The 22,240-nt window shown below is 33.3% G+C and overlaps 1 protein-coding gene across 21 annotated transcripts in view; it reads right to left on the bottom strand.

The window, feature by feature from the left end:
* Positions 1 to 22,240, bottom strand: part of Znf451 (zinc finger protein 451) — a 93,290-nt gene that overhangs the window by 46,879 nt on the left and 24,171 nt on the right. For all 21 annotated transcript variants that reach the window (XR_009225728.1, XR_009225730.1, XR_009225731.1 and 18 more), the window contains exons 4-7: positions 15,926 to 16,051; positions 10,885 to 10,996; positions 6,225 to 6,375; positions 4,451 to 4,577 (exon numbers count right to left, since the gene is read on the bottom strand). Coding sequence is in view for 7 of the 21 variants with exons in the window: in XM_046432550.2 (XP_046288506.1) it covers positions 4,451 to 4,577; positions 6,225 to 6,375; positions 10,885 to 10,996; positions 15,926 to 16,051 (516 nt within the window). In the remaining 14 variants the exon portion in view is untranslated. The remainder of the gene's footprint in view (positions 1 to 4,450; positions 4,578 to 6,224; positions 6,376 to 10,884; positions 10,997 to 15,925; positions 16,052 to 22,240) is intronic.

Below are 22,240 nucleotides of genomic sequence, written 5' to 3'. Positions count from 1 at the left end.
TGCATATCAAAATTACTCTAAGATTTCATCTCATACGAGTCAGAATGGCAGTTATCAAGAATACAAACAACAATAAGTGTTGATGAGGAAGTGGGAAAAAGGCATACTCATATGTTACTCTCGGGACTGCAAATTGGACTGCAACCACTCTGGAAAGCAGTATGGAGATTCCTTAGAAAACTTGGAATGGAACCACCATTTGACCCAGCTATCCCACTCCTTGGTCTATACTCAAAGGACTTATATCAGCATAGTATAGTAACACAGCCACAACAATGTTTTGATAGCAGCTCTTTTCACAATAGCTAAACTGTGAAAGCAACCTAGATGCCCTACAATGTCTCAAAATAAAAAATAAAAAGAACTGGGGATGTAGCTCAGAGGTTAAGTACCTCTGGGTTCAATCCTCAATACCAAAAAAATAAAAATAAAAAGGATCAATATGTCAGTATATTATAGTGATATTTATAACAGCACAATTCACAATGGCCAAACCATGAACCAACCTAGGTGTTCATCAATGGATGAATGGATAACAAAAATGTGGTTTATATACACAACGGAGTTTAATTCAGCCATAAGAAAAACGAAATTATATCATTTGCACAAAAGTGGATGGAACTTACAATCATATTAGGTGAAATAAGCCAAACTCAGAAGGAAAGAAGCAAGGGTCATTATGTTTTCTCTCATAAGCTAGACAGGAAAAAAGGAAAAGAAAGGTTGGCAGACAGGGATATCATGAAAATCAAAGGGAGATAAGTAGATGAAAAGGACCAGGGAGTAGGAAGAAGGGAGGGAGGGAGAAAATGATGCTGAGTGATATGGGCCAAATTATATTGCTATATTTTGTATTATGTGAATGTACCAATATGTAACAACAAATCCCATCATTACATATAACTATAATACACCAATTAAAATGAAACCCAGGTCTGACATCAAAATCTTTTCTGTATTGTAGAATATTGCCTCTCAGCAGGCTGAAAGTCATAAATCTACTTCCGGAGAAAAGACAAAAGAGAGAGCAAAATAGCATGGAATGTTTGATTTTCTTTCTCAGAAAGAAAATGAGCGAATTAATGAAATACAGGGAAATACAAATGAAAGAATTAATTTTAATTATAAATCACCTACTCACATTTTCTAAAACATAAGTATGTTCATTACAACAGAAAAAATACTTAGAGCATGGAATAGAGAAACATGCCCCAAAGAACTCTAGTTCTGAAAAGTCAGAATATTAGTGAACTACTAAAAACACTAAAAAAAATTATGGAATGCAGTCTTTTGTACCCTTTCTCCCTTCTTTACCCAAACTTTCCATCTGTAGTGGCAACAGATAGCCCTCTATCATTTTTTCCTTCAACATGTCTTTCGGCTTCATGTTAAGGTTTTCATTCTAAATATCAGTATTTAAGCTTTTTCTCATCTCAAAACTGAATATTTTTGAGGCTGGGTTTGAGGCTCAGTGGTAGAGTACTTGCTTAGCATGTGTGAGGCGCTGGGTTCAATTCTTCACATATAAATAAATAAAAATAAAGATCCACTGACAATTAAAAAATAAAAAACTAAATTACTGCAAAAGTCACCTAAACTAGTCTCCTGTTCAAATCTTTGAGTCCACTCTGAACATAACTATTACTCTAATACCATTCAGTCTTCTTGGTGTCCCTAAAAACAGGAAAGAAACTGGGTTGAAAAATTATAAATACTTCCAGTTCTAAAGGTATAAATCATTATTTTTATCATGTCATTGTTCTACAACAGTGTTACATCTATAATGGTTCTATAATGGCTCCCTCTTGCCAATATCAGATTTAAAATCCTGTGTCTTTACAATCAGGTTAGTAGAGGAATATGTTAAAAGATTATTAATCTATGTTATAAGATTACCCTCAGGGGTTCAACACTTTGCCAAGAGAACTTACAAGACAAAGTACACTGTCATACTCACAGCCAAAACTTTTGAGTGCAAGGTTATGCAAAATCAGCAGAGGAAAAAAGTACAAGGGGCAAAGTCCAGGTATAATATTCCGAGGAATCTTTCTCAGTGTAGTCATATAGGCACATTTAATTCCTCTACCAACAAGGTGATAGACACATTCCAACTGTGGTCTACTACAGAAATTTACTAGAGATTTAGTATTCAAGGGCTATTACTATAGGCAGTCTCAGCCTAGCATGTATCAAAATTCTAGGCTCCTATAAGGAAAACAGGTGCTTGGCATAAACCATAATGTTTGCACACAGAATTCAGGCAAAGTGAGCCTCTCATATCAAAAGAATAATGGAAATTCTCCCCAAAATCCAAGTTCTTAGACATTAGTCGAGGGCGAACATTGCAAGCAAGTCTTTTTAAGGATGGTAGTCTCAAGCCTATTAACTCTTCTGAACAGTCGCTTTCTACAGTTGTTTATTCTGTTCAGGCTCTTCAAACTTATCTGAATTTCATCACTTGCACTTTCCATCTAACTACATCCAATCTTTGAAGACCTACTGTTTTTCATAATGCACTGTAAAATAACATTCTCTGACACTTCTCTCCCCTTTCTCTTAGTTCCTATTTTACTTTATGTTTTACCAACAAGACTTTTTGTTTTAGAGCACAAGCTGTGTGTAAGAACTACAGTTGATTTCTCTTATACTACAGATGAAGGCTCTTAAAAGTTAATGACTGATTGTATGTATGTTCTCAAAATGTTCTCTAGAGCTGGAGCACAGGATGGGAAGACTACAGAACTCAATTAGATATAATTTAGATTATAAGCTTTAATTCTGTACTGTGAACCTACACAAAATTCGAGCTATTCCCTACATTAAGTTTCGGATATAGTTCTAGATATAAGCAAATTATGAAAGCACAATTAAAATTAAAATTTGCAATAGGGATGTGCATACTAGCACATCCTTATTGCAAAAACTACTCTTCATTCAGTAATACATCAAATATGGATCTTCTCAAAGGTTTTAAGTCACCAGGATATTTAATGTGGTATTGTTTTAATGATAAAAAATTAATACATCCAAAGGAAATTAATTAAGTAAACTAATATATTCATTGATTTTAAAAAGTAGAAATATATGAATATATTCAGTAACTCTGGATTTATGTTTACAACACTCTGCTATTTTGAATCCCAAGGAAATTTAGATACCTTATCTTATATGAAAAATATGGAGAATAGTTTTACAAATCTTTTTTTTAGTTATAGGGACACAATACCTTTATTTTATTGTTTCTATATATATATATATATATATATATATATATATATTTTTTTTTTTTTTTTTTTTTTTAATGTGGTGCTGGGGATCAAATCCAGTGCCTCATGCATGCTAGGCAAGTGCTCTACCACTGAGCCACAACCCTGGCTCCAAAAATATGGAGAATATTAAAGACATATATCACATTATTAACAGTCGTTAACTGAGAATAAAAGTGAGTTCTTAATTTCCTTCTGTTAGATTTTAAATATGAACACCTATAGTCATCCCTCAGTATCTGGTGGGGGACTGATTCTAGGACCCACTGCAGATACCAAAATCTGATGCTCAAGTCCCTTATATAAAATGGCACAATACTTGATACAACCTCTGCACCTGCTCCTGTGTATTTTAAGTCATCTCAGGATTACTTATAATACCCAATACAATGTAATGCTCAATAAATAGTTGTTATATGGTATTGTTTGGGAATTAATGTTAAGAAAAAAGGTTTGTACATATTTATTATAGATACAATTTAAAAATATATATTTTTGATCCAGTTTGTTGAATCCACAGATGGAGGATATAGATATGGAGGACCAACTGAATTACTTTTGTAATGTTAATAAGTCATTAAATATATCTACTATATAATATGGTAAAAACCCATGAGAGTTCTGTATTATAAGTAGCTTAATATCCATGCAAAGTGAGTACTCTATCCCACAGGGCTATATCCCAATCCCTTGATGTGCATATCCAGGAATCAATTCATGTCTCTTGATATTAAACACTTTAAGGAGAATTAAAAAACAAAGTTTTATAAATATTAATACTATTTCTTAATACTAGCATTAATAAATTATTAATTCTAGCATAAATAAAAGTTTTCATTTACTAACTGGGGGCAGACTTACTACAGACAGCAGACTTCAAAATATGACTCTATTTCTCACATGTGACCAACTCATAGAGAATCTTAAACAAGGCAGTTTAATTTAATTTCATAGAGCAACTGCATGAAAGGAAAGCTTTCAATATAAACTCATAGACTACTGGCTCTCAGCTATGAAGCTTACCTGCTCACAATAATTTAGTGCCACAATCATATTATTTTCAGTAGAGAGTACATTCTAACCTTACGTGTGACTGCAAGCTTAAAAGCAGTATGAACATAAACCTATACCCAACTCCAAGGTTATTTAGAAAAAGAATATCTACTCTTAGAATATGCTCTTACCTTAGCAAAAAGATGATCCCTATATTGCTGCTGAGTAACAAAATTTTTACAACATATTACACAAGCAAAGGAACTGGAGAAAGGTCCACGTAATGTAATGGTTGGATCACATGGAGAGTGATCAAACCTACACAGCAAAAGAGAAGGGACATTAGAAAGATCCACATTCTAGAGGATAAATTATTTTGCTTTATTTGTGAAGCTAAATACACACACATACTCAAAACTTTTTGTACTACTTCATTGAAATATTAAATAATGTTCTTCAAGTTCAAGAACTTTCAAGTGGCTCCAATATCCTCAGTGGTCAACAGTTAACTCAAGATTTCATAAAAATACTCAAGATCCAATAAAATGGATTTAAATATTTCTTGCCAGACTAGTAAACTTCCAGTTTGAAAATTATAAGCCTATTATGTTTTCCTTCTTGCTTTGATTACCATAAGACTCACAAATAACTTTAAATAAATCACTGCAATAATAATCTCATGTTAAGATTTTGTGGCATGGACTGGGGTTATGGCTCAGTGGTAGAGTACTTGCCTAGCATAGGAGAGGTCTTGGGTTCAACCCTGAGCACCTACAAATGGTTTTTAATCCTTTCAGTGTTCACTTTAACCACTTAAATCTGTGTCATTTTTTTAATATGTATTTTTTAAGTTATAGGTAAACATAATACCTTTATTTTATTTTTTATAAAATAAAATGCATCATGGTGCCAGGCAAGCACGCTGCCACTAAGTCCCAGCCCCAGACCAAATATGTGCCATTTTAAACTGCCTCAAAGACCTTTTAAAGGTAAGGTAAAATATGGCATACTGAATCCCACTGTTATGTGTAATTATAATGCACCAATAAAAAATAAACAACAAAAAAAATAAAGGTAAAGGCAGGCATAAGTAGAGTAGGACATCTGGAAAAGACATGGTTTGGAGCCCCAAATTCTCAACTTCCCCCCTTTCAGCTATTAGAAAGGGAGACTATGGAGAAAATAATGTCTACTATCTTTATGCCACCTTCACTTTCTTCTGTTCTTCTACGAAAAATCTCAGTAAATTGATTAAATGAGTTTCATAGAGTATTTCCTTATTATTAATTTTACTTCCACTGGTTTGCCTTTAGTATTTTTTTAAATGCCTACTAACAACTTTAGGATAGACCAATATCGAAAGTGTTCTGCATCTCTTAAAATTTACATTTATGGGGGCTGGGGTTGTGGCTCAGTGTTAGAGTGCTTATCTAGCACGTGCGAGGCCCTGGGTTTGATCCTTAACACCACATAAAAATAAATAAAAACAAAGGTATTGTGTCCAACTAAACTACAACTAAAAAATAAATATAAAAAATTTACATTTATGGGCTATAACAAATTCAACTGCAGTTCAATGTAAAGGCTGCTCAGCATTTTATGAGACATATTAGGGAAAAATACATACTTAAAAGGCTACACCCATAAAGACAGAATATCACTAGAAAAATCTGACTTCACCAAGCTTTTTTAGGGAACCTAAATATAAATTAGAAATAATTACATCAAGATAGCACAAAACATCTTGAATTTCAAATATATAGCTATAATCACAACGACAGAAATATATCACACTTTCATTTAACAAAATTACTGCAGGAGCTGGGGATATAGCCTAGTGGTAAAGCATTAATTTAGCACATGCAAGCCTGGATTTGATCCCCGAGAGCACAATAAATAAATAAATAATTTTGCTTTGTACTTCACTTGTTCATAAGTGTCCTTTATTCTGAATATCCTACTTACCTTTTCAAATGCCCTAAGAGAAGGTGCCCATTGTCAAATTCCTTGTTACAGTGCATTATAGGACATGAAATTGGCTTCCCACACTTCCGCATTTGGCCTCCTCTTTGGAATGAACTTTTTGTTCCAGAATTAATTGTACCTGTTTTGAGTCCTGCATCATTAGAATATAAATTCTTAAGTTACTATTTTCAGATAATTGTCCTTTGGAATGACAATCAAAATTATGGCAAAACAATGAAAATTAGAATACAACATCAAGTGCATGATTCTAATTGTAATTGTTTATTATATCTCTTATAAAAGATAAAATAACTTTAAAGTTAATTAGTTATTTTGGACAAAAACAGTCCTTAACTTTTCCACAAGCATTTTCTTCAGGGGATAAATCCATCTTCTTTTTTTTTTTTTTTTTTAATTTTTTTTTATTGGTTGTTCAAAACATTATAAAGCTCTTGACATATCATATTTCATACTAAATCCATCTTCTTAAATTCAACAGCCAAGAAATGTTGAGGATAAAATGCCCTACAAAATTCAGCCCCTACTTCCTTCATCTCATTCATATATATTTGCCAAGATCATTTCTTCCAATTCTTATTTTCTCTTTTAACTGTCTTAAACAGATTTAAAGGTTGAGCTTATCCAGTGGTAGAGCATTTGGCTGGCATGTGTGAGGCACTGGGTTCAATCTTCAGTACCAAATTAAAAATAAAGGTACTATGTCCATCTACAACTAAAAAAATATGGAAGAAAAAAAAGAAAAGGTTGAGCTTGTCTTATAGAGTTCTTGCGTTTTGTGAAAATTGTGTTAAACAATGTAAATGAAGTGAAGGCTAGGAATAAAGAAAGCAGAGAGGCAAAGGAAGATAAGAGTGCTATTTTCTGACAAATCTAGCCACTGATCAATCATTTCCAACCTGGACATCAAGTAATGCAGTGTCAGTAACAACAAATTTATAGAATATAAAGCAGAGATTTGTTTAATGTTGCTCTCTCTCTGAACCCAATATTAATAATGGGTTCATTCTTTACCATCTTGATTATACAGTTACACAACTCTTTAGACTAATCTCCCTAGTCAAAATTTGCTCTGGGAAACTCCCAACACTTGATATATGATGGGAAATTTAGAATTATGTTGTATAAAAAAATTATAATGTCAGGAGGATTCTGATGCAATGATAGTTTGAGTACTATCTTTTATTATTATCTCTTATGAACTGTTTCATTTAAATGCCTTGAATATTCCATAACAATGGAAAATTGGGTAGTTTCTACAAAGTCCCTAAACATTTACTGGACTAGAATTATTCCTTTAACATAATCTAGTTTTTTAATCCCAAAAATAGGTGTAAATGTTTAAGGTTTTAACTGTTTTTCTGCTGTTTTAGTCCTAATGGGGGAAATGCCTCTATTAAACTATCAAAATGTTTTTAAATGTATTCTGACAACAAATAATGGATACCACAGCCTTAATCATATTTTAGTTTTAATGAGGCCTTAAATGTTAATGCACCTTTTATCTTTAAGTCTGCATGTGTGGTGCTGGGGGTTGAAGTCAGAGAGCTTGGAACACACAAGGCAAGATAAATACTCTATCATTGAGCTATATACCCAGTCCTATCTTTAACTTTTTTAATGTAGTCAGAGTATGACAGTTTTTACATCTGTCCATTCATATTCCAGATGTCTTCCACTAGGACCTTTATTTAGCTACAAACAGCAACTCAATAAAAATTAAGTTGGGAAAAAAACAGCCTATCAAAAGAAAATAAATATTCCCCATGGAAGAGCAAAACACAAAGATTAAAAAGCCTTTTTCCTTAAATAGTTTTGGGTGCAATGCCTTAAAATTATTTAGTATTTAAATGTATGCAACTGGCTCAACTATAAAGGTCCATAAAAAGTAGACGGTCCAGGGCTAGGGGTGTGGCTCAGAGTAGAATACTTGTCGAGCATGCACTAGGTCCTGGATTCAATCCCCAGCACTACAAACAAGAAATAATAATAACAACAACAAAAAATGTCCAAAGTCTGAGTGATTATAAAATACTTAAAGTAGCTTTAATTAAAAAAACTGAATTATAATAGCTGAGTACTTTGAAATAAGATTGAATGAGTACTTAAAACTACTAAGAAGTAGAATCTCATTTTTTTAAAATATGTTTTTAGTTGTAGGTAGACATAATACCTTTATTTGATTTATGTGGTGCTGAAGATGGAACCCAGGGCCCTGAACAGACTAGGTAAGCGCAGTACGGCTGAGCCACAACTCCAGCCACTAGGATCACACTTTTTATAAACAAAACCACAACTTCTCTCTGTTTCTCCCAGTTATACCCTCTTAAAAGGTCTAAATAAAGCCCAACATACCAATTACAGCCCAACAACAAAGCAGCTATTCTAGCAATGAATTCAAACTTCATTTTTATATTGTCTCAAAAACCAAGTAAAAAGCTACCTTGATGGATCGACTGATATCTCTCTCTCTCTCTCTCTCTCTCTCTCTCACACACACACACACACACACACACACACACAATCACACAGAGATAACTGCAGAATTTAACACTGAACTCAAGTTTATCTGCTATCAGCGAGCCAGGCATGACCTGAAGGTAGAGAGAATACCTAGTCTTCTTAGTACCATAAAGACACAACTAAAAAACTCAGGTCTGCTCAGGAAAATGAATAATTAAATGTTCAAGAATTGAATTTACTATGCCTTAAAAAATTCAGACACTCTAGAAGCCATGAATTAGGTCTAAAAGAACATATTACTGACCCAACAAACATTCTATATGGTTAGACTCATATACGAGATTGGTGATTTTTAGAAGCAGTCTTAAAGATATTAACACAGGCTTGTAGTTTTAGCCCATTTTCCTGTCTACCCAGAAATATTCCCCAAACTGCAGATACTCTAAAAGATCCTCTGGAGATAACGGGGCCTAGGCATATGTTTACAAGTTCCCAGGTGATTCTAATGCAGTCAAGGTGAAACCACTGAGCTAATCAGTAACTTCTTCCACTGAGAAATGACTTCGCATTAAGAGGTATTTTTTTAACTATAAACTTTAAAAGAAATCTCAAGAGGCAAAATCATTTATCAAATTTTCCAAAGGTAAAGGTGGTCTGGAATGCCATAACATTTGTTTATTTAACTGCTAATCATCTAGTTTGGAACCCAAGTTCTAGGCTTCCATGTTTATTATGTAAATACTTATAGCCCACCTCAATACAACAGTCAACCAACAGATATAGAGCATATCTGTGCTGGGTATTCTTTATATGAACTGACACTAAAAAAAAACTTGTGTTCTCTGTCCTCAAAGAACATACTGTCTGCTGGAAGAGACAAACAGAAACAGATCAATTCAACATAAAAGAGTTAAGTAAATACTGCATTAAAGAAACAAATAAGGTACTATAAGATAGTAGCTCAAGGGGGCTGATCAACTAACCCTACTCAAAATAAACCAAGATAGGCTTAACACATAATTAAACATGACGTACGACAACCATAAATAAACTCAGCAATCCCCAGTACTGAGTACTGGAGGAACAGGAAATATGTATTAGCCTTACAGACAAATAAGAAGAAAAAAGTGAAAGCTACTTTAAAAGATGTGTGGGTTGGGATAGGCTGAGTGGAAGTTTGTTATACACAAGCAGATTGAGGGTTAAGAAGGAAATATAGGGGCTGGGGTTGTGGCTCAGTGGTAGAGTGCTTGTCTAGCACACATGAGGCACTGGGTTCGATCCTTAGCACCACATAAAAATGAAGGAAAGATTGTGTGTCCACCTACAACTAAAAAATAAATATTAAAAAAAAGAAGAAAATATAGTTTGAGTGGTGGCCAACTGTCAAAAAGAATATTGTATCCGTGATAACTGCTAAATATCAATAAATATAAATTATTTAAAATCTTTTGTAAGTGGTAACTGTAGTCAAAGGAAAGCCCCCTGATAATTAACTTTGGGATGATAAGATATCTAGGTTCAACAAAGTTAAGCACTTCACACATAGATTTCTGATGATTTTTTGCAATGAGACATTCTAGATTAAATCCATAAGTAAGATTCCTGTGGATATACTATAAGAAAGGCTAGAAAAGCTGTCACAGTGGGGTTCTCCTAATAGCTGTTGAAAATTCCAAATTATCTAGCTGGGGAAGAACTGTTTCACAGTAATGCTTCCAGAAAGCTCAGGTCTGCAAAGAGTGAGTAGCAGATATTTCCTTACAAAATATCTACGTAGACTACATTGATGAATACATAAACAATAATCCTCTAGATAATAGTTTAAATTTCATTTTCTTAGACCTTTTCTGATCTCAAATAAACTGTTATACAGCCTCTGACAGATACATACTACTTAATGCAATAAATATGAAATATATGAATGAATTATAAACAGTGTCTTCTGAGCTCAGAGATGATCTATATTGCTTCTTCTCAAAATATACTTCTGCCAAAGAAGAAACACAACTGATGAAGGAGGCCATTATAAAGTAAGCCATTATGAAGTGATATTACTATCACTAAAACTAAATTTCAACACCTTACATGCTTATTAGCAAATGAATGAAACAGACATACTTTCTGCCTTAGGGCTTTCTGGAAGCTTAGTAACCTTAACATAATTTCTAAAGAATACCTGGCATTTTTAGCCACTGGTCCACACACTGTCTTGCTGCTTCTGTATCAGAATGTCCTTGAATAAACTCCAATTCTTGTAACCCATGCGCATGTTGAAAATCGATTTTTTCCTAAAGATATTAAGAAAAAATTCAATTGACTTTGATTGCTACCTGGTTTCCTTAGGATAAAGATTTTGATACATCAATGATCAGAAAATACAGAGAACTCCTTATCCCAAGAATTACACATCTAGATATCTATTGTAAAGTTATACATATATCATAATAAAGGTTCATATTCTAAGATGCTGATGATCTTAATGTTATTTGCTCATAGTTTGCTACAAACTATATCTACAACAATAGGGTATTGTTTAAGTGATTAGGGTCCTTGTATTTGTCAGAAGTCATTAGAAACACTAAAAATTTCCAGTGCTGTTCAAGAATATACTTTTGATATCAAGTAGATAATCAAATTGTATTAAGCAGATAAGGCAAAATGTAAATAAAAACTAATCTCAATTTATGCACAATTACGTCCAAAGAGGGGAATAAAGCTAAAACTATACACACTAAATGTTATTAAAGCTATATGGCTATGTGCAGGAATGGAAATATTAAGGATTATTTTTATTTTTAAACTTTTATGCACTTTTTTCCAAATATTCCATATTTAGACTGAAATACACAAAAGGATAATAAATACTTGTTCATTGAATACTATCAGTATCAGGTACTCATTAGCACTTAATATGTGCTAGAAGCATTCGTTGCTTCTAGATCTATTTCAAAAAGGGTCAGAGAATATTTCATGCGCTTGGCAAGCTACACAGTCTCCAATGCAACTTCTCAACTCTGACGCTATATAGCACAACCACAGACCATATGCAAACTAATGAGTATGACGGTTCCAGTGAGCCTTACGTATAAACAGGCAGCCAGTGCCAATTACTGAAAAAGATGCTTTAAAACGTTAAAAGTCTCAATTTTTTTTACTTATGTAACCCATAAATCTATTTTTATATTCATTAATCATGTTGTATATAACAATTAGTAATTGCTGACCATCTAACACATACCAGGCATTGTTATAAAAAGACTTTATATTTAATTCTCACAGTAACCCTATGAAATAGGTACTATTATCATGCCCATGTTATGATGGAAAGACTGAGGTACAGACATGTCAGATATATTGCCCAAGGATATATAACAATGTCAGGATTCAAATTCTGGCAATCTGATTTTAGAATCCATGCACTAAATGAGCATATCATATTGCCTCTCAAAAAACATTTATATGTATAGTAAGCCCCTCATATCCATGTGTTCCATGTGCATAAATTCAACCAATCTCTAATCAAACACGTCAGAAAACAAACTGCATCTGTACTGAACACATACTTTTTTTCTTATCATTATTCCCTAAACAATACAGTGTAACAAAGATTTGCATAGATAGCACTTGTATTGCATTAGGTATTACAAGTAACCTAGAGAGATTTAAAATATACAGGAGGATGTGTGTAGGTTATATGCAGATAACAAGCCATTTTTTATTAGGGACTTGAATATCCGCAATTTTTTTCTAGGAACCAATCCCCCACAATGGTGCTTAAAAAGAAATCTCAGAGTCAGAAACACTGAATTTGAAAGATACAGGCCAGAATAGTACATGGTCTAGTTAGCAATATAACAAAATTTTCTATAAGGAAGGGTAAGTGAAGGGAAAAGGTGGATCAAGATATTAATGCAAGGCTGAGGATATAGATATAGCTCAGTTGGTAGAGTGCTTGCCTCACATGCACAAGGCCCTGGGTTCAATCCCCAGAACGGCAAAAAAAGAAAAAGATATTAATGTGAAAAAAATTCACAAAAAATTATTAAAAGGACAGCCACAGAATACTAATTCTTAAGGATATTAGTATGCATTATAAACATTATTTAAAATTCTCTGTAATCAAATTATGTAAGTATACAAAAACTGGTTTTAATAAAAAAAATATTCATTTCATACAAGCTTCTGAAGTTCAAAGTGCTAATGTACACTGTGATTTCTCCATACAGAAAGCAAATAGTTTCCCAACTTCACAAATCAGTTGCTCAGAAAAATTTATTCCAATAAAACCCTTCAAATAAAATAGTAAAATGGAGGGGCTGGGGTTGTAGCTCAGTGGTTGAGTGCTTGCCTCACATGTATGTGTAAACACTGGGTTCAATCCTCAGCACCATATAAAAAAAATAAATAAATAAAACAAAGATATTGTGTCCATCTACAACAACAACAACAAAAAACCTTTCAAATTTTTTTTGAAAAAATAGTAAATTGGAGATTAAATATTAGTACATGTCAGTTAACAGTCTACTTAGGCAATTTCTAATATTAAAATTAACCTTTTCTAAAAAGTTATCTGGCATTTCTTATAATAGGATTTAAATTCTGTGAACATGCATAATTAATGCCCCAAAATATTTACTGACTGAAATTATTTCAAAAATTAGCCACCCTTTTCTCCTTTGTCACAAACTACTTCCACAGACTTTAGGGTTATAGTCCTTCTTACAAGTCAATAAACAAAGCTGACAGCTGGTTACCTGATCAGCATAACACATGATCTCAGAAACTGAAGTATCCAGTGAAGATTTTAATGAATCTTTTCTCTTTAAAACCTCTTCATTTGTCAGGCATGGTGGTGCATGCCTGTAATTCTAGCAACTTGGAGGTTGAGGCAGGAGGATCATAACTTCAAAGCCAGCCTAAGCAACTTACAAGGCCCTGAGCAAGACTGTCTCAAAAAAATTTTTAGAAGGGCTGGGGATGTGGCTCAGTGAGCTCACACACGCTCATACACACACACAAATCTCTTCATTAAAAAAAGGACAATCTTGGGCTGGGATTGTGGCTCAGCAGTAGAGCTCTCGCCTAGCATGGGCGGGGCCCGGGTTCAATCCTCAGCACCACATAAAAATAAAGGCATTGTGTTGTGTCCATCTACACCTAAAAAAATAAATATTTTTTAAAAATTAAAAATAAAAAAATTAAAATAAAATAAAAATTAAAAAGGACAATCTACTTTATTAATAAAGACACAATTCAAAAAGCCTAAAATAGAAGACAATTTCTATATCTATTTTTACCTAGAATTATCACTCACTACAATTCTGCAAAAATTATTTCTGTAGTCACACATGGAGGTGCACGCCTGTAATTCCAGCAACTCAAGACTCAAAGATCACCCTCAACAATTTGTGAGACCCTGTCTCAAAATTGAAAAAGTATTTTAAAAGGGATGTAAATGTAGTGCAAGGGTAGAGTACCCTTGAGTTCAATCCCCAGTAATGCCAAAAGAAAAAAGAAATTTAATTGAATAGTGTTTCTACCAGGAGAGAAAAATAACTTTTTTTTTTTTTTTTACAAATAAACATTTTAAATACACAAGTAGAATACATAGTCTAATTTAATTACTATTATACCAAAAAGTTAAAGACCCTGAACTGACCCACATCTAAATTTAAAGATTTGTGTACTTTATTCATTCATTCATTCGCTTTTGCAGTGCTGGGGATCAAATTCAGGGCCTCATGCATTCTAGGCAAGCATTCTACTGCTGCGCTACAACACCTGCCCAAGATCAGTTTGCATTATCAGCTGGAAGATATTAAAACAGATGCTACAGAAATATAAACTTCTTTTCAATAATCAATGAAACAAGGAATCAAAAACATGACATTAAAATTATAAAATCCGGGGCTGGGGTTGTGGCTCAGTGGTAGAGCACTTGCCTCAAATATCACGAGGCACTGGGTTTGATTCTCAGCATCGCTTATAAATTTAAAAAATCCAGGGCTGGAGTTGTGGCTTAGTTGGTAAAGCACTTGCCTAGTATGTGTGAGGCACTGGGTTTAAAAAATAAAAATAAAGTCCACTGTCGACTAAAAAAAAATTAAAATAAATATAAAAAATAAATAAAAGTTCATTAACAACTTAAATAAATAAATAAATATTTTAACAAAATTATAAAATCCTAGTGCTTATTTTGACCTGGGAGAACATCTTCAACTTGTTTCTTTATAGAATAAAAACCGAAGTCTACAAGAATTAAGGATCTGATGAAATCCAAACAGCTGCTGGCAGTTATGATAATAAACCTTTTTATAACTCTACTATAGAGACTTGTTTTACCCAATGCATTAACTTTTTAAGTTTAATAGATTTTTGCTAGTCACTGAAGGAATTCTTTAAGTAATTCATTTGGTGCCTTCTAAAGCAAGTCAAGTAAAAAATTTGTAACATAAAAGATTCTACATTAGGCTTTGTTTTACATAGCTCTTCTACAACTCCACTTCAAATTACTTCTTTTTACTAGTTATGTAAGTTGGAGACAAGAGTGTGAGTTTTGAGAAAGTGATTTGGCTCTATCTGGTAGAAAATGACCTTTCAGGGACTGGGGCTATAGCTCAGTGAAAAGCACTTGCCTAGCATGTGCAAGGCACTGAGTTCAATCCTTATAAAAGTGAATAACCTTTCAATAACTTATTCTATAAAATGCCTGATAAAATCTTTCACTCATGTAATAAAGTATCTCAAAACATTTAACTACTTATCTGCCTTAAGAAATGTCATGATTTTTCATTCTCCAAATCAAAGTCCATTCGGTTATTTGTATGTTTTCTTCTTTCCTAGGCACACAGGGGATACACATCCAACAAACTAAAAACAAAAATGTAAAAAGCTATATGAGCTAGGCAGAGTGGTGCATGCCTATAATCCCAGCAGCCTGGGAGGCTGAGGCAGGAGGATCAGCCTCAGTAACTTAGACTCTTTGTCTCAAAAATAAAAATAACTGGGGATGTAACTCAGCAGTAAAGCAATCCTGGGTCTAACCCCCAATATTAAAAATAAAAGCCTGTAAGAATTACTACTGAATTGATGAGCTATCCAGAGTACATGCTGAAATTAGAGTCAATCATACATTTTCTTATCAAAGTTTTCTCATTACATCTGTATTCAAAACAATTCTATAAAGTAGTAAAATACCAATTAAAATAGCCACCTACCCTGAATGCTCTATTCTTCTCTTCTTTTTGCTGTTTCTCTACTTCAACATGACGGGCTAGACGAGCCAGAGTTAATGCAACTTTATCCTTCTGATGGTCAATATAGTCTTTATGTTTAAAATTATCCTATGATGGAAAAAAATTTTTTTCATTCCTTTTAATACAAAATTAGCATTTGGTAACATCTCCATTTGTCAAACAGCTATTATGCTAAAGAATCATTTACTTCTTTTATTATTTCTAAGAACCTATCTTGGTATATTTTACGTGATATGTTGTAAGTCAGCCAAGTATAATTGATACACTAAAAAAGGAGAAAAAATGAAATATGAAATGCTCAATTAAAATCATAGGGAACATGAGAAGACAAAATAAGGGGGGAAAGCACAATAAAAAACAGTAAGAAATATATCAACAATCATTTTAAATGTCAATGGTCTAAATATACCAATTAATAGATTGTCAGAAAAGATTTTAAAAAATCCAAATGTATGTGGTCCTTAACAAACCCTCTTTAAATTACAAAAAAATACAAAGTAAAAGCAAAGAAATGAAAAAGATATTTGCTAACACAAATTAAAAGAAATTGGGACAATAGCTCAGCTATGGAACCAACCTAGATGCCTGGATAAAGAAAATGTGGTATATATACACAATGGAATATTACTCAGCCATAAAGAAGAATGCAGTTATGGCATCTGCCCATAAATGGATGGAACTGGAGACTATCATGCTAAGTGAAATAAGCCAACCCCCAAAAGCCAAAGGCCTAATGTTCTGATAGGCAGATGCTTTTGGATACACAATAAGGGATAGAGGCAGAACAGGGGACACCACAAGGACACACAGAAGTTCAATGGATTAGACAAAGGGAAATAAAGGGAAGTGGATGTAGGGGGATGGGAATAAGAAAGAAAGTAGAATGAATCAGACATAAGTTTCCTATGAATATATATAAATACAGGACCAGTGTAACTGCACATCATGTACAACCACAAGAATGGGAAGTTATACTCCATGTATGTATAATATGTCAAAATATACTCTGTCATGATTATCTAAAAAGAAAAAAAAGTTAAAATAAAGTTTTGTTCCCAACCCCCCAATATTGGTGATGGAACATATACACCCCATCCTCCATAGTTTTTCTTTTAACATTACAAATGAGAGCCATTAATTACTGTGTGAATTTGAATCTTGTTACAATTCTGAAGTGATTTTAGTTGCTTGTCACTCTTCCAGGTATACAGTCATAAAATCTGTGAATAACCTTAATTTTACATTCTTTACAGATTTTTTTTAACCACAGATCTGCAGTTTCTTTCTTCTTCCAAATGCCCATAGTAGTATAATAAATTGTTGTGATATTAGTTGGGGGGTGGGGGAAGAAAAGAAAGTGGGAGTAGCTACATCAATTCTAGACAGCACATTTTAAAGCAAGCAAAGTTATCAGGGATGTCAAAGGATAATACAGGAATACTATAAACACTTCTATACCCACAAATTCAATAATCTAGAGAAAATGGATCAATTTCTTGAAAGACATAATCTGTAAAAATTCACAAAGAAAAAAAAAACAATATCAAAAAGCCTATAACTATTAAATTAAAAAAATAAATAACTTCTCAAAATAGAAAGCACTAGGGCTGGGGTTGTAGCTCAGTGATAGGGCACTTGCCTGGCACACTGGGTTTGATCCTCAGCACCACATAAAAATAAATAAATAAAATTATTATATCCAACTACAATGAAAAATATAATTTTAAAAAATAACCCTAGGATCAGATGAATTCACTGCTAAATTCTACCAAACATTTAAGAAAAAAATATTATACCAAATCTCTACAATTCTACCAGTAGACAGAAGAAGGATTACTTCCTAATTTAAAAAGCCAGTATTGCCCTAATATAAAACCAGACACAGGCACTATAACAAAACTATAAAAGGGGCTGGGATTGTGGCTCAGTGGTACAGCACTTGCCTAGCATGTGTGAGGTGCTAGATTCAATCCTCAGCACCACATAAAAATAAATAAATAAAATAAAGGTAGTGAAAAAAAAAACTACAAAGAAATATTGCTCATGAACACAGTAGATCTAAAAATTCTCAACATAATTTTAGCAAACAAAACTCAATAATGTATACAAAGAATAACATATCATAATTAAGTAGGATTTATCCCAGGTATGCAAAGGCTGGTGAACCATTTTTAAAAAATTAGTAGAATCCATCATATCCATAGGCTAAACAAGGAAAATCACATGATTGTATAAGCAGAAAAAGCATTTGACAAAATTCAATGCCCTACGTGATTAAAATAATAAAAATAAAAACTTCTAAGCAAACTAGGAATACATAGGAATTTCTTCAACTTGATAATCAGAAAAAAATTACAACTAACTTCACACTTTGTAGTGAGAAACTCAAGTTCTCATACAAAGATAGGGAATAAGGCAAGGATGTTCCCTCTCACTACTCCTTTTCAACAGTATACTGGAAATCCAAGCCACTGAAATGAGAAGGAAATGAAAGGCATTTTGATTGGAGCTGAAGAAACAAAACTCCTTGTTTTAGATAACATAATTGAAAAAATTGAAAATGACAGAAAAAAGACTCCTGGAATTAATAAGTGATTAGCATGGTTGCAGGATACTAATTTATAAAAGTGGATCACTTTCCTATAAAGCAGCAATGAGCAGGTAGAATTTAAAATTAAAATATATTGCCATTTACATTAATAATCCCCTAAACAAGCCAGGCATGCTAGCACACACCTATAATCCCCGTGACTCAGGAGGCTGAGGCAGGAGGATTTCAAGTTTCAGGCCAGCCTCACAATTTAGTAAGACCTGTCTCAAAAAATAAAACAGGAGTAGGGATAAAGCTGAGTGATAAAGCGTCCTTGGGTTTAATCCTCAATACAAAACAAATAAACAAACAAACAAAAATGGGGAGAGGGTAAGAAATCCATGTTTATAGATAGGAAGACTAGATATTGTCGAGATGTCAGTTTTTCCCAACTTAATCTCTCTACATAGACACATATACAGAGACATTTATATTTATATTTATGTGTAAAGGGGGTGGTGGGTGTGGGTGTGTACGCAATCCCAATCAAAATCACAGCAGGTCATTTTCTGTTTTTTGACAAACTCACTCAGAGACAGGTAAAAGGCCCACAACAACCAATGCAATACTGAAAAACAAAGTTGGAGGTCTAAAACAATACTTGACTTTAAAGTTACTGAAAGCTACAGAAATAAAACTATGTGATACTAGAAAAAGAATAAACAAATAGATCAATGACACAGAAAAAGACCCATGTAAATATAATAAACTGATCTATGACTAAAGAGCAAACACAAGATAATGGAGAACAGATAATCTTTTCAAATGGTATTGAAAAACCAGACATTTGCATGCAAAAAAAAAAAAAAAAAAACTAGACCCTGATTTTATACTATTCACAAAATAATGAACACAAAATAAACTACAGAACTAACATAAAACACAGAATTATAAAACTCCCAGAAGACAACACAGGAGAAAATCCAGATGACCTTGGCTGTAACAATGACTTTTTAGATATAACACCAAAGGCATGATAAAATAGACTTTAAAATTAAAAAGTTGTCTGCATAAAACATTATCAAGAGAATGAAAACACACAACAGAGAAAAAAACAGATATAAGATAAAAAACTGTAATTCACTATATACACAGAACTCCTTATAAAAATCAACAATAGGAAAACGAATAGCCCAATTAAAACATGGGCAAAAGACCTAAAGAAACATTTCGGTAAAGATGATACATAGATAGCAAATTAAGCACGTAAAAAGATGTTCAACATCATGTCATTGGTAAAGTACAAACTAAAACAATGATATACCATATACTCTTATTAGACTGACCCAAATCCAAAACACTGACAATACCAAACGTTGACAAGGATGCAGAGTAACAGAGACTCTTTAGACATTTCTAGTGGAAATTCAAAATTATACAGGTGCTTCAAAGAACAGCTGGACAGTTTCTTACTATATTAAATATGCCCTTACCAGTCATTAGGCTCCTTGATATTTACCTAATGAAATTAAAATTTAAGTCCATAGAAAAACCAGCACACGGTTGTTTAAAACACCTTTCTTTTTAACAGCCCAAACTTATAAAACAACCAGGATATTCATCAGTAGGTGAATGGATAAATAAACTTTGGAACATCCAGATAATAAGAAGTAAGCTATCACCTTGAAAAGATATGGAGGAACCTTAAGAGCACATTATTTAAGCAAAAAAAAGCTAATCTGAAGCTACATATCATATGATCAGAATATTATATAATATTCTGGAAAATATAAAACTATGTTAAGAGTTAAAATATCAGTGGTTACCATGAGTTAGAGGGGAGGGAGGGATAAATGGGCAGAGCACAGGTTTTTAGGGCAGTGAAATTATTCTCTATAATACTATTAGGGTAGTTACATGTCATTACACGTATGTCAAAACCCAGAAAATGTATAACACTAAGAATGAACCCTAATATAACCTTTAGACTCTGGATGATAATAATGCATTAATATAGATTCATTTGCTGTAACAAATATTATTAGGATATGGATTGTAGGGGTGGTTGTGAATGGGCAAAGGGGCAGGACCTATATGGGAACCATATCTACATTCCATTCAACTGTGCTATAAATCTAAAACTGTTCTTAAAGGGGGAAAAAAAAAAGCTATTTTAGGGCTGGGAGTACAGTTGTACAGCATTTACTTCACAAGTAACAAGGTCGTGGGTTAGATCCCTAGCATCATGCAGAAAGCGGGGTTGGAAACAAAGAATAAAAGGAAAAAGTTCATTTTAAAAAAGAAATGATCTTATCTGACTTTCTACAAGATTGGGTGACTCATATTCTTTAGGCAAACCAGTCACATACATATAACCCAATTTTAATTTAAAGTCAAACACTAAGTGTTATTTCTGCAAACAGAGGGAAATTATATTGAAGTGTGCATATTTAAAAAACAGCCAAATTGCTAGGTGTGGTGGCACATGCCAATAATCCCAGCTATTTAGGAGGCTGATTAAGGAGGATCCCAAGTTCAAGATCGGCCCAGGCAAATTAGACCCTATTCCAAAATAAAAATTAAAAGGGCTGGGGATGTAGCTCAGTGGTAGTAAGGCAGGACCCACCACCCAATATTAAATCCTAGGCTAAACCTTGTTTTTTTTTTCTGTTGTGGCTGTCTAACAGGAAGGTCCAACTCAGGCTTGGATGCCCATACATTCTGTTGTTCCTCTAGGTTTCCATGACTACCCTAACATTATTCAACCCCAATGAGTTGTTATGAACTCAAGCAATTCTTTTGTTTTAAGGAAAAACTACAGAACAAACTCAGGTTAACATATATATTAAGGGCTGGGGATGTGGCTCAAGCAGTAGCGCGCCCGCCTGGCATGCGTGCGGCCAGGGTTCAATCCTCAGCACCACATACAAACAAAGATGTTGTGTCCGCCGAAAATTAGAAAAAAAATAAATATTAAAATTCTCTCTCTCTCTCTCTCTAAAAAAAAAAAACATATATTAAATCATCTCATTATGGGAATATGAAATTAAAATTATATACTTTCAGTTGAATCAGAGAAAGAGAACTCTCCAAAGAAAGGTTAGTTTTTCATCAAAACACTACAAAAATATCTAGAGCCAACAACAGTACCCCACTTTGGGAGCTTTCCTTGCTTGCTTCTATTAAATCTGCTACTGAATTCTCACCCTTGTAGTCTGCATACTTCATTCTTCAAGTGCACGAGACAAGAACCCTAAGGTACCCACACGACCCTGTGTTATAGTAGAAGGCACCTGGGTTCAATTCCAAAAAAAAAAAAAAGGCCTAATTGGTCTTTTCAGCATGATGCTACACTCTGGAGTAAGGAATGTTTACAAGACCACTTTAGGTAATGTGAATATTCTGTGGACAGGAAGGCAATCATGTTTTGGATAAATTAAGGTAATCCTAATCCAGGAAAACCTATCCTCGAATTGATGGCCCCACTGTCATTTAACTTTTTCCTAGGCCACAACAAAAATATTCTGAATTACTTTTTGAATTGTAATTATTCAGAAAAACTTCACATAATGTTTACTCTTCTTAAATTTTACATTAAAGCATTTAGTAGTTCTAATTCAGAAATATAGTAAATACATATTAATGAGCAAATTTTAATAATCTTCTAATCACAAAATATAAGTATATTCTGAAAGCTTTATTACCTTCAAATTACACCCATATGCCATCAAAACAAATTTATAATG

The sequence above is a fragment of the Marmota monax genome, unplaced genomic scaffold, assembly GCF_021218885.2.
Source record: "Marmota monax isolate L192 unplaced genomic scaffold, Marmota_monax_Labrador192_F-V1.1 WCK01_AAM20220418_F8-fsc00116, whole genome shotgun sequence".
In the NCBI taxonomy this organism is placed as follows: domain Eukaryota; kingdom Metazoa; phylum Chordata; class Mammalia; order Rodentia; family Sciuridae; genus Marmota; species Marmota monax.
Note: the sequence above shows the minus strand (reverse complement) of the source record. Positions and strands in the feature narration are given on the sequence as shown.